The following is a 15197-nucleotide window of genomic DNA, read 5'->3' as shown; positions in this document are numbered from 1 at the left end:
TTTATGTGCAGACAAGCCTCCTGACTTGACCACAACCCTTGGAAGTTTCTTCCCTGAGTGACTGCCCCCCACCCTCGGAGGCTCGCATCCGTGGTCACAAGGACCCAGTCCTGTATGCCGAACCTGCGGCCCTCGAGAAGGTGAGCACTCTGTAGCCACCACAGAAGAGACACCCTGGCCCTGGGGGACAGGGTGATCAGCCGCTGCATCTGAAGATGCGATCCGGACCCTTTGTCCAACAGATCCCATTGAAAGATCCTCGCATGGAACCTGCCGAAGGGAATGGCTTCGTACGACGCCACCATCTTTCCCAGGACTCGCGTGCAGTGATGCACCGACACCTGTTTCGGTTTTAAGAGGTCTCTGACTAGAGTCACAAGCTCTTGAGCCTTCTCCGTCGGGAGAAACACCTTCTTCTGGTCTGTGTCCAGAATCATGCCCAGAAAGGGCAGACGCGTCGTAGGAATCAGCTGCGACTTTGGGATATTCAGAATCCAGCCATGCTGTTGCAACACTTCCCGAGAGTGCGCTACGCTGATCTGCAAATGCTCCCTTGACCTCGCCTTTAATGAGGAGATCGTCCAAGTATGGGATAACTGTGACTCCTTGCTTTCTCAGGATCACCATCATTTCTGCCATTACCTTGGTAAATATTCTCGGTGCCGTGGAGAGCCCAAACGGCAACGTCTGGAATTGGTAATGACAGTCCTGTACCACAAATCTGAGGTACTCCTGATGAGGCGGATAAATGGGGACATGCAAGTAAGCATCCTTGATGTCCAGAGACACCATAAAATCCCCCTCTTCCAGGCTTGCAATGACCGCTCTGAGCGATTCCATTTTGAACTTGAATCTTTTCAGATAAATGTTCAGGGACTTTAAATTTAATATAAGTCTGACCGAACCGTCCGGTTTCGCTACCACAAACATTGTGGAATAGTATCCCTTTCCCTGTTGAAGAAGGGGAACCTTTACCACCACCTGCTGGAGAAATAGCTTGTGAATTGCCGCTACCACTACTTCCCTTTCTATGGGGGAAGCTGGCAGGGCCGATTTTAGGTAACGTTGAGGGGGCATCACCTCGAATTCCAGCTGGTATCCCTGAGACACAATCTGTATAGCCCAGGGATCCACCTGTGAGCGAACCCACTGGTGGCTGAAATGTCGGAGACGCGCCCCCACCGCTCCTGGCTCCACCCGTGGAGCCCCAGCGTCATGCGGTGGATTTAGTGGAAGCCGGGGAGGACTTCTGTTCCTGGGAACTAGGTGTAAGGTGCAGCTTTTTTCCTCTACCCCTGCCTCTAGCAAGAAAGGAAGCACCTCTGACCTTCTTGCTTCTTTGTGCGCGAAAGGACTGCATTTGGTAATACGGTGCTTTCTTAGGTTGTGAGGGAATATATGGCAAAAAGTTTGACTTCCCAGCAGTAGCTGTGGAAACCAGGTCCGAGAGACCGTCCCCAAACAATTCCTCACCTTTGTAAGGTAACACCTCCATGTGTTTTTTGGAGTCGGCATCACCTGTCCACTGCCGAGTCCACAGGACCCTCCTGGCAGAAATTGACATTGCATTAATTCTAGAGCCCAGTAGGCAAATATCCCTCTGGGCATCCCTCATATATAGGACAGTGTCTTTTATATGCCTCAGGGTCAGCATAATGGTATCCCTGTCCAAGGTATCCATTTCCTCAGACAGATTATCTGTCCACGCTGCTACAGCACTACACATCCACGCCGACGCAATTGCCGGCCTCAGTAGAGTCCCTGAATGTGTATAAACGGATTTCAGGATACTTTCCTGCTTTCTATCTGCAGGATCCTTTAGGGTGGCCGTATCCTGCGATGGCAGGGCCACCTTCTTAAAGCGTGTGAGAGCTTTATCTACCCTAGGGGAGGATTCCCAGCGCACCCTGTCGTCTGGCGGGAAAGGGTACGCCATAAGTAACCTTTTGGAAATCAGGACTTTCTTATTTGGGGAATCCCACGCTCTTTCACATAACTCATTTAACTCATATGAAGGGGGAAAAGTCACCTCTTGCTTTTTCTCCCCATACATATAAACCCTCTTGTCAGGGACAGGGTTTACCTCTGATATGTGTAAAACATCCTTCATCGCTATAATCATGTAGCGTATAGATTTTGTCATTTTCGGTTGCAATTTTGCATCATCGTCGTCGACACTGGAGTCAGAATCCGTGTCGACATCTGTGTCAACCATTTTGGATAGTGGACGCTTTTGAGACCCTGAGGGCCTCTGCGCTGTAGGATCAGGCATGGGTTGAGACCCTGACTGGCCCGAGGTATCAGCTTTATCCAACCTTTTATGTAAGGAGTTTACATTATCATTTAACACCTTCCACATATCCATCCAATCAGGTGTCGGCACCGTCGGCGGCGACACGTCAGTCAACTGCACTTGCTCTTCCTCCACATAGCCCTCTTCGTCAAACATGTCGACACACGCGTAACGACACACCACACACACAGGGGAAGCTCTAAATGAGGACAGGACCCCCACAAGGCCTTTTGGAGAGACAGAAATAGAGAGTATGCCAGCACACACCCCAGCGCTATATAACCCAGGGATTACACAGTACTTTAGTGTTTACCCAGTAGCTGCTGTATTATGATTAATGCGCCCCCCTCTCTTTTCACCCTCTTTCTACCGTGATTCTGCAGGAGAGAGCCTGGGGAGCTTCCTCTCAGCGGAGCTGTGGCAGGAAAATGGCGCTGGTGAGTGCTGAGGACGAAGGCCCCGCCCCCTCAGCGGCGGGCTTCTGTCCCGCGATTTTCTGTAAAATAAATGGCGGGGGCTCATACATATAACAGTGTCCCACTGTCTATATGCAGTTTTCGGCAGGAGGTATCAATTGCTGCCCAGGGCGCCCCCCCCCTGCGCCCCGCACCCTACAGTGACTGGAGTGTGTGGGCGCAATGGCGCACAGCTGCAGTGCTGTGCGCTACCTCATGTGAAGACAGGAGTCTTCTGCCGCCGATTTCGATGTCTTCTCCGCTTCTGCCTTCTGGCTCTGCGAGGGGGATGGCGGCGCGGCTCCGGGAACGGACGACAAAGTCAGGTCCTGTGTTCGATCCCTCTGGAGCTAATGGTGTCCAGTAGCCTAAGAAGCGCAACCTATCCGCAGTTAGTTAGAGTGTCTCTCCCCTCAGTCCCACGTAGCAGAGAGTCTGTTGCCAGCAGAAGCTCTCTGAAAATAAAAAAACCTAACTAAAATACTTTCTTATTAGCAAGCTCAGGAGAGCTCACTAAAAGCACCCAGCTCTGGCCGGGCACAGATTCTAACTGAGGTCTGGAGGAGGGGCATAGAGGGAGGAGCCAGTGTACACCAGATAGTACTAAATCTTTCTTTGGAGTGCCCAGTCTCCTGCGGAGCCTGCTATTCCCCATGGTCCTTACGGAGTTCCCAGCATCCACTAGGACGTTAGAGAAAGGGAATTTAATTCCTGAGATGCATGGAAAGTAACAGAGGATTTCTTTTTCACATTAAAATAAGATTCCTCATCCTCTCCTGTCACTGTGTCATCCTTGATGTGCAGGGCCTCCCTAACAGCTTCTATCAGGGCCTGTACTCCCTGTGACAGGGCTGCATCCCCCCCACCTAAGTCCACCTCACCCTCCTCTGGGTCTGACACATAATCATCATCATAATACGTGTCAGCCTGCAGGATTTGGGCCAGAGTACGCTTTTGTGAACAAATGGCAGGGGTATGAGACGCTGTCATGGGACTTGAATCTCTATTCATGAGGTCATCCATAGACTGTCTTAACTGTTGCGTCTCTTTCTCAGTACGAGAAAATGTATTAGAAATATCTGAGATCATCCCTTTTAGAGAATCCAACCAAGCTGGTTCGGATCCACTAGTCAGAGAATGTGTACTACCCTGAGTACATTGTAGTGATCCCCCTGAAGAAGAAAAACACTCTGCAGTGCATGAAACACACTCCTTGCCTGCCATTGTAATGTGAAAGTATACACACACACACACACACACACACACACACACACACACACACACACACACACGAGAAAAGTTAAGCCCAGTTAACCCAAACAGAGCCCTTCTAGGGGGACACAGAGAATGATGGAGCCAGCCACACAGCGCCCTTCTTGTTAAAGCTGAGCTTAGCTGGGTCGCAGACTAAATACCCTTAATAGGGTATTAGTATTCCTATACTGCTCCCCCCCTGCTATGACCCCCTGGTACCGCCGAGGTAATCTGCAGTCCTTGTGGAGGAGCTGCATGTCTTTCAGGCTGTTCAGTGAGAGCTGCAGAGGGAAAATGGTGCTGGTGAGCCGCTGGATCCGCTCAAAGTGAAGCCCCGTCCCCGTAATGGCGCACGGTCTTCACTGCTTTTTTTTAATACTGGCTGAGGTTATATGTGTGGTTTACAGTGGGTTAGAACCCCTGTAAACTTAGTGCCAGTGTGGGTATAGTTGTGGCTTCAGCGCGACCCTCACAGCGGAACATGTTCTGCCTCTGAAGCCTGGAACCGCAGCCTGTCAGCGCTGCGCTCCTACCCTCATGCCGCCATTACCGGCGGCGACCCGCTAACCCGGGACACCTGCCATCTACTCACCACTCTTCTTACTTATGGCTCTGTTAGGGGTGGCGGCGTGCTGCGGGACTGTACGGTCGCCGTGGTGGGGCTTGCGAATAGGTCCCTCAGGAGCTATGTCCTGTCAGCGGGGAACGGGACCATTAACCCTAAAGGAGGTTGGGCCATTCCCCCTCCCCTAAGTCCCACGAAGCAGGCAGTCTGATGCCAACCAGACCTGCCTGAAAACAACAAACAGAAAATAAATGCTGAAAACTATTCAGGAGCTTCCCTAAGCGTGACCGGCTTCTCCAGGCACATTTTCTAAACTGAGTCTGGTAGGAGGGGCATAGAGGGAGGAGCAAGCGCATACTATTAATTTCTTAAAGTGCCAAGGCTCTTAGTGGTCCCTTCTATACCCCATGGTACTAATGTGGACCCCAGTATCCTCTAGGACGTAAGAGAAAAAGTGATAATGTGGAGAGTGATGTAGTACCAGCCAACCATCTGCCTAACTACCATGTTACAGGATGTGTTTGAAAAAGGACAGCTAGGAGCTGATTTGTTGGTACTTTATCACTCTTCATCACTTTCCACTTTACAAGGCTTAATACATTTGGGCCTTAGCTCTTCTGTTTAAGTCTGTATCCTTGTGAAATGCCCAGTCACTAAGATATAATGGACCAAACGAAAGCAGTGAAATACACAGTAAGCAAACTCCTATTCTCTTACTCAAATTATTACTTATTTCATCTCAGTCACAAGAATTATAATACTGTAAAGATGGGCTGGATGAGTAATTTTTATCCACCTTTTAAAAAGGAGCACCTACAGATGTGTCCTCATACATCTTACTTCAATACGCCACGCAGCAGGAGATGCCCGGCATAAGTGACCTAACAAGTCCAGTGCAACTCTGTTTTTTTTGCCAAAAATGCGTTTTATTTGCAAATCTATGCAATTATGATGCACAAGCAAACTCTGCGATTAAAATTATATGCGACATGCCTATATTCTGTGTGCGTCTGCAGCAGTATCGACATACAAAATGATATGTTAGTGTTTTCTAGGAATGTAGCATTTCGTATGCAGACACAGCCACGATCGCACAAAGAATATACAGTGCATCCGGAAAGTATTTACAGTGCTTCACTTTTTCCACATATTGTTATTCCAAAAGCCTTATTCCAAAATGGAATAAATTCATTTTTTCATTCAAAATTCTACACACAATACCCCATAACGACAACGCGAAAAACTTGTTTTTTTTAGATTTTTGCAAATTTATTAAAAAGAAAAAACTAAGAAATCACATGTACGTAAGAATTCACAGCATTTGCTTAATACTTTGTTGATGCACCTTTGGCAGCAATTACAGCCTCAAGTCTTTATGAATATGATGCCACAAGCTAGGCACACATATCTTTGAGCAGTTTCGCCCATTCCTCTTTGCAGCACCTCTCAAGCTACATCAGGTTGAATGGGAAAGTCGGTACACAGCCATTTTCAGATCTCTCCAGAGATGTGCAATCGACATCAAGTCTGGGCTCTGGCTGGGCCACCGAAGGACATTCACAGAGTTGTCCTGAAGCCACTCCTTTGATATCTTGGCTGTGTGCTTAGGGTTGTTGTCCTGCTGAAGGATGAACCGTCGCCCCAGTCGGAGGTCAAGAGTGCTCTGGAGCAGGTTTTCATCCAGGATCTTTCCCTCTATCCGGACTAGTCTCTAAGTTCCTGCCGCTGAAAAACATCCCCACAGCATGATGCTGCCACCTCCATGCTTCACTGTAGGGATGGCATTGGCCTGGTGATGAGCAGTGCTTGGTTTCATTCAAACATGACACCTGGCATTCATGCCAAAGAGTTCAATCTTAATCTCATCAGACCAGAGAATTTTGTTTCTCATGGTCTGAGAGTCTCTCAGGTGCATTTTGGCAAATCCAGGCGGGCTGCCATGTTCTTTTTACTAAGGAGTGACTTCCGTCTGGCCACTCTACGATAAAGGCCTGATTGGCGGATTGCTGCAGAAATGGTTGTCCTTCTGGAAGGTTCTCCTATCTCCACAGAGGAATGCTGGAGCTCTGACAGAGTGACCATCAATTCTTGCTCACCTCCCTGACTAGTGCCCTTCTCCCCCACTCAACCACAGTTGAAACGGCCGGCCAGCTCTAGGAAGAGTCCTGGTGATTCCGAACTTCTTCCATTTACAGATGATGGAGGCCACTGTGCTCATTGGGACCTTCAAAGCAGCAGATATTTTTCTGTACTCTTCCCCAGATTTGTGACTTGAGACAATCCTGTCTCGGAGGTCTACATACAATTCCTGTGACTTCATGCTTGGTTTGTGCTCAGACATGCACTGTCAAGTGTGGGATCTCATCTAGACAGGTGTGTGCCTTTCCAAATCATGTCCAATCAACTGACTTTACCACAGGTGTACTCCAATTAAGCTGTAGGAACATCTCAAGGCTGATCAGTGGTAACAAAATGCACCTGAGCTCAATTTTGAGCTTCATGGCAAAGGCTGTGAATACTTATGTACATGTGATTACTTAGTTTTTTATTTTTAATACATTTGCAAAAACCTCAAAACTTTTTTCACGTTGTCATTATGGGGTATTGCGTGTAGAATTTTGAGGGAAAAAATGTATTTATTTCATTTTGGAGCAAGGCTGTAACATAACAAAAAGTGGAAAAGTGAAGCGGTGTGAACACTTTCCGGATGCACTGTAGGCATGCTGCACATCATTTTAATCAGCAAAAGCTGCTTGTGTTTCCTATTCACATCGTTTTGTGAATAAGATGCATTTTAATGGAAAAAGTCAAACAACCGAGTCACACCACAGCATGGTGTGACTAGTAGAGCTGTTTAACATACCAGGAGGCTAGATATATGTGAACACATCAGTAACCACAATTTACAGAAGTAATGCCTTACAGCTATACTAATTGTCCCATTTCTAACAGGTTGTATGTGTCAGATTTACAAAAGAAAGTTTAAAAGGGGAGGGGGTTGTAGTCAGATGAAAGACAGAGTAAAGGACTTGCAGCATCATAGGTAACAAGTTGTGTGCACAGGCTGCAGAGTGGCAGAAATACGGACAGGGATAAAGAAGTGACAAAGTATAATGATTTACGATTTTAATTTTATTTCCTGGCTACCAGATATACTATGCTGTTATATGCTGTACACACATTTACATTTGTGATATGTTGTCCTTTAAAAGGTACCGTGAAGATGTATGTCTTGGATGTGATCATTCCTTTGCTGAAAAATCACCAGTCTCAGGAATATTTGCTCTTTGAAAGTACAGAATAAACATTGTGTTTGACAAGTGGCAATTGAAAGCGACCACTATGTAGATCTATACATTGAATAAATGTTATGCAGCATGTGAACCATATTATTACATCCAGGAGTTCTAGCATATATTAAAAGCAATGTAACAAAATAGCAAATGTTGCAACTGGTCACTTGTGACTAATATTTCAACTGTATGTAAATATTTTATATTGAAGAAAAAAATATATTAAAAGTCAGGTTTACTTTCACTATTTGTTTTAGAAATATTTAATAAATCATACAATGTGACCACAAGTTACTGTATACCATACCTGAGGAACCTTATTTCTCCTTCTGGCCCAGTTATAGCTATCAATGAATGAATGATTGCCTGGCATTACCCAACAATAACTCTTCAGCAAAGCAACTCTCAGCCTGCATTCCTGTGCACATGTATGGCAACGGGACCATAGAGAGAGGAGAGAGACAGACAGAGGGGCAGATTTACTAAAACTTCTAAATGGAAAACTGGAGGTGTTGCCAATAGCAATCAATCAAATTCTAGACATCATCTAGATAGTGCAGTTTAGAAAATTATGGTAAAACCTATTGGTTGCTATAGGCACCTCCAATTTTCTCTGATTTAGAAATTTTAGTAAATCTACTCTTGAGATGGGCGAAAAAGATGAGAGAGAGAGAGAAACAGAAACACAGAATTTGACGGCAGATAAGAACCACTTGGCACATCTAGTCTGCCACTTTTTTTTTTATCCTTTAGGTAATCTCAACCCTTTTTGAACCTTAATTCTTTGTAAGAATATTAATATGCCTATCCCAAGCATGTTTAAATTGCTCTACCGTCTTAGCCTCTAACCACCTCTAATGGGAGGCTATTCCACTTATCCACTAGCCTTTCTGTGAAGTAATTTTTCCTTAAATTTCCCCTGAACCTGCCTCCCTCCAGTCTCAGTGTATGTCCTCGAGTTCTAATACTTCTCTTCCTTTGAAGAATGTTTACCTCCTGAACTTTGTTAAGACCCTTGGTATATTTGTAAGTTTCTATCATGTCCCCCCTTTCCCTTCTCTCCTCCAAACTATACATGTTGAGATCTTTTAGCCTTTCCGGGTAAGTTTTGTGATGTAGGCCATGCACCATTTTAGTGGCCCTTCTTTGTACACTCTCTAATGTATTTATGTCCTTCTGGAGATACGGTCTCGAGAACTGCACACAGTATTCCAGATGGGGCCACACCAATGACCTATACAGTGGCATTATTACTTCTTTTTTCCTGCTACTGATTCCTCTCCCTATGCAACCAAGCATCTGACTTGCCTTTCTCATTGCTTTGTTGCATTGCTTTCCTGCCTTTAAGTCACTTGAAATAGTGACTCCTAAATCCCTTTCCTCCTCAGTAGTTTCTATTATAGTGCCCTTGATACTATATTTAGCCTTTGAGTTTTTGAGACCCAAGTGCATGATTTTGCATACAACAAAGTGAGATGGAAAAAGAGATGACAGGGAAGAAAGAGCGAGACACAAGAAGCATATTTACTACTTATCGTTTGCTAGACCCGATAAAATTGACATCTTTTATCAGTGCTTAATCATGGCAATATGAAATGATAAATCGTGGAAATGTATTGAAAACCACCCACAGGGACTCAGGAATGTGAGAAGCTAATGTGCTCTGCGCATGCGTGATATGTTGACCACAAGCGCTGACAGTCATTGCCGGAGACGGTTCTTAATGATCCCTCCCCCCGGTAATCCCAGTAATATGTAGCCTATAGGCTACAATGGCTTAAGCTACCAGGGCCAAGCTCAGGAGGCAAAGCTCCCTGGAGCTTGGTAAATTCCACAATAAAACCACCCCAACTGAAACCTATAGGGTAATTTTGCGAGCGAAAATGGCACTCTGCAGCAGATATATCTGCTATCTACTGCAGTTCCCCCTAGATAAATTAAGGGGATAGTTATTATTTGCGTTTACACTTTTTAGGGGGATATAACGCAAATATTAACTGAGAAATAGGACTCAAAATAGAGGGGGAAAAAAATGAGAGATGAGAAAAGTGAGAGGGAGAGACAGTGTGTGAAAGGAAAAGGAGAGGAGTAAAAAGACCGAAAAAAGTAAAGAAAGAGAGGAAGGGGGCACAGAAAAAATAAAAAAGGCCGACTATAAAAAGGGTGATAGAAATAGAGCAAGAGTTAGAGGGGACAGAATGAGAGAAAAACGATAGTTGTATAAGAGATGATAGTGGGCACTTTGTTTCCTCCTTAGAATGGGTATGGGTCATTATGTCGACCACTATTGGTCGACATGCACTAGGTCGACAGGGTGACTAGGTTGACATGGTCATTAGGGCGACATGAACAAGGTCGACATGAGTTTATTTTACTTTTTTGGTGTCGTTTTCTTCGGAAAGTGACGGGGAACACCAATTAGTGCACCGTGTCCCCTCGCATGACTTGCCAGGCAGGTTACCGGTCCTAATTTTAGTCCACGTGGATCGTAAAGCATGAAAAAGTTCAACAAAAATAAAAAATAAAAAAAGAAGAAGACATTTGTTCTAAATCACATGCAGCCATTTATCCCCTGGGTACTGCATAGGGGTCAGACAGGATATTTAGTATCTATCACCTTTCACTGGGTGGTAGTACAGTGTCAGTTACTCAGTGTAATCCTGGATAAACCCAGGCAACAAACTCTGGTTCTTTAAGGAGAAAACATGGAAACCGCTAGATTCAATTAAGCACCAGGACGCCTTGGATATTATGGTACAAAAACATTGCTATTTACAGTAGCATAATATACAGAAATTCATGCACCCTCATGTCTCATGAGGTTATGCCCCCAAACTGTCCGCCACCAAATTCTTTCGAGTACAATACCGTAAAATGCATCACACCAAGAAGGTAACATTAGTGCAATTGTTTCTAACATTTAATACCTTGTTTTAAATTTTTAAACACCAAGAAATGTTCACACACGTATATATAAATTGGGGAGCAAAAAAAGAAATGTATTGTACAACCCCTCCCCCTCCAACATAATGGTTTAGCCAAACATGCCATACTTACATCAAGTGATCCTTCATTTATAACAATTAAGCCCATATTTTTGGTCAGCAGTCTGCATGAATGTCCTATTAAAAAGAAAAAGTAGCTAATTATTTTTCTTGCCAATACTTAAGTCATTAACAAAAAAAACGATTGACATTGCAAATGAACGAAAAAATGTACATTTCAGAAAGGTTTGTAATACATTGTCTGAATTGCCTGCTCAGTCAATTAAATACTTAGTATGTCATTGCAAATTATTACTTTTACCGATCTATTATCATCACATAAGAATACAAGCAACAATCACTTTAAAGATACAAAACAATGCAATATTACAAACACAAGCCATAAAGAAAAAAAAAAGAATTTACTCACCGGTAATTCTATTTCTCGTAGTCCGTAGTGGATGCTGGGAACTCCGTAAGGACCATGGGGAATAGACGGGCTCCGCAGGAGACTGGGCACTCTAAAAGAAAGATTAGGTACTATCTGGTGTGCACTGGCTCCTCCCTCTATGCCCCTCCTCCAGACCTCAGTTAGGGAAACTGTGCCCGGAAGAGCTGACACAACAAGGAAAGGATTTGGAATCCAGGGTAAGACTCATACCAGCCACACCAATCACACTGTACAACTTGTGATAACCATACCCAGTTAACAGTATGAACAACAACTGAGCCTCCGTTCACAGATGGCTCATAACAATAACCCTTTAGTGAAGCAATAACTATATACACGTATTGCAGAGAGTCCGCACTTGGGACGGGCGCCCAGCATCCACTACGGACTACGAGAAATAGAATTACCGGTGAGTAAATTCTTATTTTCTCTGACGTCCTAGTGGATGCTGGGAACTCCGTAAGGACCATGGGGATTATACCAAAGCTCCCAAACGGGCGGGAGAGTGCGGATGACTCTGCAGCACCGAATGGGCAAACTCAAGGTCCTCCTCAGCCAGGGTATCAAACTTGTAGAATTTTGCAAATGTGTTTGAACCCGACCAAGTAGCAGCTCGGCAAAGCTGTAATGCCGAGACCCCTCGGGCAGCCGCCCAAGAAGAGCCCCCTTCCTTGTGGAATGGGCTTTCACTGATTTTGGATGCGGCAATCCAGCCGCAGAATGAGCCTGCTGAATCGTGCTACAGATCCAGCGAGCAATAGTTTGCTTTGAAGCAGGAGCACCCAGCTTGTTGGGTGCATGCAGGATAAATAGCAACGCTAATTGAATTTCTAACACATGAAGGATTGAGTAATAAAACTTTCTATTTAATAAAATGGCAATCTGTAGCCACAATTAGACAACACATATACACAGCTCATAAACTAAATAATTAAAATGGGTCTCAACTTATAATTGCCTCTGGTAAGCAGTCCGTTCCTATTTGGTGAACTGGATAAGCAGATGGAATGACTTAAGTGTGAAAAGACTGACTGACTGCGCAGTCTAAACATCCAACTTTACCAATGCAGCTAGAGGTGAAGTCCCTTGGAAATCTTTGATGTATATGAACGTCCAAACGGGTTCCTCAATATTTTGCGGTGTCCTTCTCCTTAAGGTGGTAAGTTGTTTGATGTTGGAGATTATTTCCACAATCTGTCTGCAACAGTGAACGTCCAGTTCTGGTCCGGATATGAGCAATATAAAGTGGCAGATGACCCAAAAGATTCCTGACGCGTTTCACTGTAAACACTACAGCTTTTTCAAAGCGAAACGCGTCAGAAATCTTTTGGCGTTGTAAATGGCCCTTAGTTCCAGTATATTTATGTGTAGTGAAGTCTCCAGACTTGACCACTGTCCTTGGAAGTTTCTTCCCTGAGTGACTGCCCCCCATCCTCGGAGGCTTGCATCCGTGGTCACCAGGACCCAGTCCTGTATGCCGAACCTGCGGCCCTCGAGAAGATGAGCACTCTGCAGCCACCACAGCAGAGACACCCTGGCCCTTGGGGACAGGGTGGTCAACCGATGCATCTGAAGATGCGATCCGGACCATTTGTCCAACAGATCCCACTGAAAGATCCTTGCATGGAACCTGCCGAAGGGAATTGCTTCAGAAAAATACCAAATAAGAAATGGAAAAAGAAGGGAATTGCTTCGTAAGAAGCCACCATCTTTCCCAGGACTCGCGTGCAGTGATGCACCGACACCTGTTTTGGTTTCAGGAGGTCCCTGACCAGAGATGACAATTCCTGGGCCTTCTCCACCGGGAGAAACACCTTCTTCTGTTCTGTGTCCAGAATCATGCCCAGGAAAAGCAGACGCGTCGCAGGAATCAGCTGCGACTTTGGGATATTCAGAATCCAGCCGTGCTGTTGCAACACTTCCTGAGAGAGTGCTACGCTGACCAACAACTGCTCTCTGGACCTCGCCTTTATGAGGAGATCGTCCAAGTACGGGATAATTATAACTCCCTTCTTCCGAAGGAGTATCATCATATCGGCCATTACCTTGGTAAATATTCTCGGTGCCGTGGAGAGACCAAACGGCAACGTCTGGGATTGGTAATGACAGTCTTGTACCACAAACCTGAGGTATTCCTGGTGAGGTGGGTTAATGGGGACATGCAAGTAAGCATCCTTGATGTCCAGCGACACCATAAAATCCCCCTCTTCCAGGCTTGCAATAACCGCCCTGAGCGATTCCATTTTGAACTTGAACTTCTTTATATAAGTGTTCAAGGATTTTAAATTCAGGATGGGTCTCACCGAACCGTCCGGTTTCGGTACCACAAACATTGTGGAATAGTAACCCCTGCCCTGTTGAAGGAGGGGGACCTTGATTATCACCTGCTGGAGGTACAGCTTGTGAATTGCCGCCAGTACTACCTCCCTTTCCCTGGGAGCAGCTGGCAAGGCTGATTTGAGGTAACAGCGAGGGGGAGTCGCCTCGAACTCCAGCTTGTATCCCTGAGATACAATTTGTACAGCCCAGAGATCCACTTGTGAGCGAACCCACTGGTTGCTGAAGTTTCGGAGACGCGCCCCCACCGCACCTGGCTCCGCCTGTGGAGCCCCAACGTCGTGGACTTAGTGGAAGCAGGGGAGGATTTTTGTTCCTGGGAACTGGCTGCCTGGTGCAGTTTCTTTCCTCTACCCTTGCCTCTGGCCAGAAAGGATGCTCCTCTGACCCGCTTGCCTTTCTGAGGCCGAAAGGACTGCATTTGATAATACGGTGCTTTCTTAGGCTGTGAGGGAACCTGAGGTAAAAAAGTCGACTTCCCAGCACTTGCTGTGGATACGAGGTCCGAGAGACCGTCCCCAAACAATTCCTCACCCTTATAAGGCAAAACCTCCATGTGTTTTTTAGAATCAGCATCACCTGTCCACTGCCGAGTCCATAATACTCTCCTGGAAGAAATGGACATTGCATTAATTCTAGATGCAAGCAGGCAAATGTCCCTCTGTGCATCCCGCATATATAAGACGACGTCTTTTATATGTTCGATGGTTAGCAAAATAGTATCCCTGTCGAGGGAATCAATGTTGTCTGACAGGGTATCAGTCCATGCTGCTGCAGCACTACACATCCAGGCTGAAGCAATAGCAGGTCTCAGTAGAGTACCAGAGTGTGTATACTTCAGGATAGCTTCCTGCTTTCTATCCGCAGGATCCTTTAGGGCGGCCGTATCCTGAGACGGCAGTACCACCCTTTTAGATAAGCATGTTAGCGCCTTGTCCACCCTAGGGGATGTTTCCCAACGTAACCTATCCGTTGGCGGGAAAGGGTACGCCATCAGTAACCTCTTAGAAATTACTAGTTTCTCATCAGGGGAACTCCACGCTTCTTCACACAACTCATTTAATTCATAAGATGGGGGAAAAGTCACTGGCTGCTTTTTCTCCCCAAACATAATACCCCTCTTGGTGGTAACCGGGTTAATATCAGAAATGTGCAATACATCTTTCATTGCAGTAATCATGCATTGGATGGCTTTTGTAGACTGTACATTTGCCTCATCCTCATCTACACTGGAGTCAGACTCCGTGTCGACATCTGTGTCTACCATCAGAGCTAGCGGGCGTTTATGAGCCCCTGGCGGCTTCTGAGTCGCCTGGGCAGGTGCGGGCTGAGACCCCGGCTGTCCCAAGGCTGCTGCGTCATCGAACCGTTTATGTAAGGAGTTGTCGGTTAAGACTTTCCACATATCCATCCAATCAGGTGTCGGCCCCGTCGGTGGCGACACCACACTTATCTGCCTCTGCTCCGCCTCCACGTAACCCTCCTCATCAAACATGTCGACACAGCCGTACCGACACACCACACACACACACAGGGAATGCTCTGACTGAGGACAGGACCCCACA

General features: G+C 45.9%; 1 protein-coding gene across 9 annotated transcripts in view; it reads right to left on the bottom strand.

Annotated features, from left to right (window-relative positions):
- The window catches only part of ATP8A1 (ATPase phospholipid transporting 8A1), a 613161-nt gene that overhangs the window by 121045 nt on the left and 476919 nt on the right, over positions 1–15197 (bottom strand). For all 9 annotated transcript variants that reach the window (XM_063920998.1, XM_063921003.1, XM_063920996.1 and 6 more), the window contains one exon: positions 10918–10982. In XM_063920998.1, the coding sequence (XP_063777068.1) occupies positions 10918–10982 (65 nt within the window). The remainder of the gene's footprint in view (positions 1–10917; positions 10983–15197) is intronic.

This window comes from Pseudophryne corroboree, chromosome 1 (assembly GCF_028390025.1).
Source record: "Pseudophryne corroboree isolate aPseCor3 chromosome 1, aPseCor3.hap2, whole genome shotgun sequence".
Lineage (NCBI taxonomy): Eukaryota > Metazoa > Chordata > Amphibia > Anura > Myobatrachidae > Pseudophryne > Pseudophryne corroboree.
The sequence above is the reverse complement of the archived record's forward strand: the minus strand, read 5'-3'. Positions and strand labels throughout refer to the sequence as shown.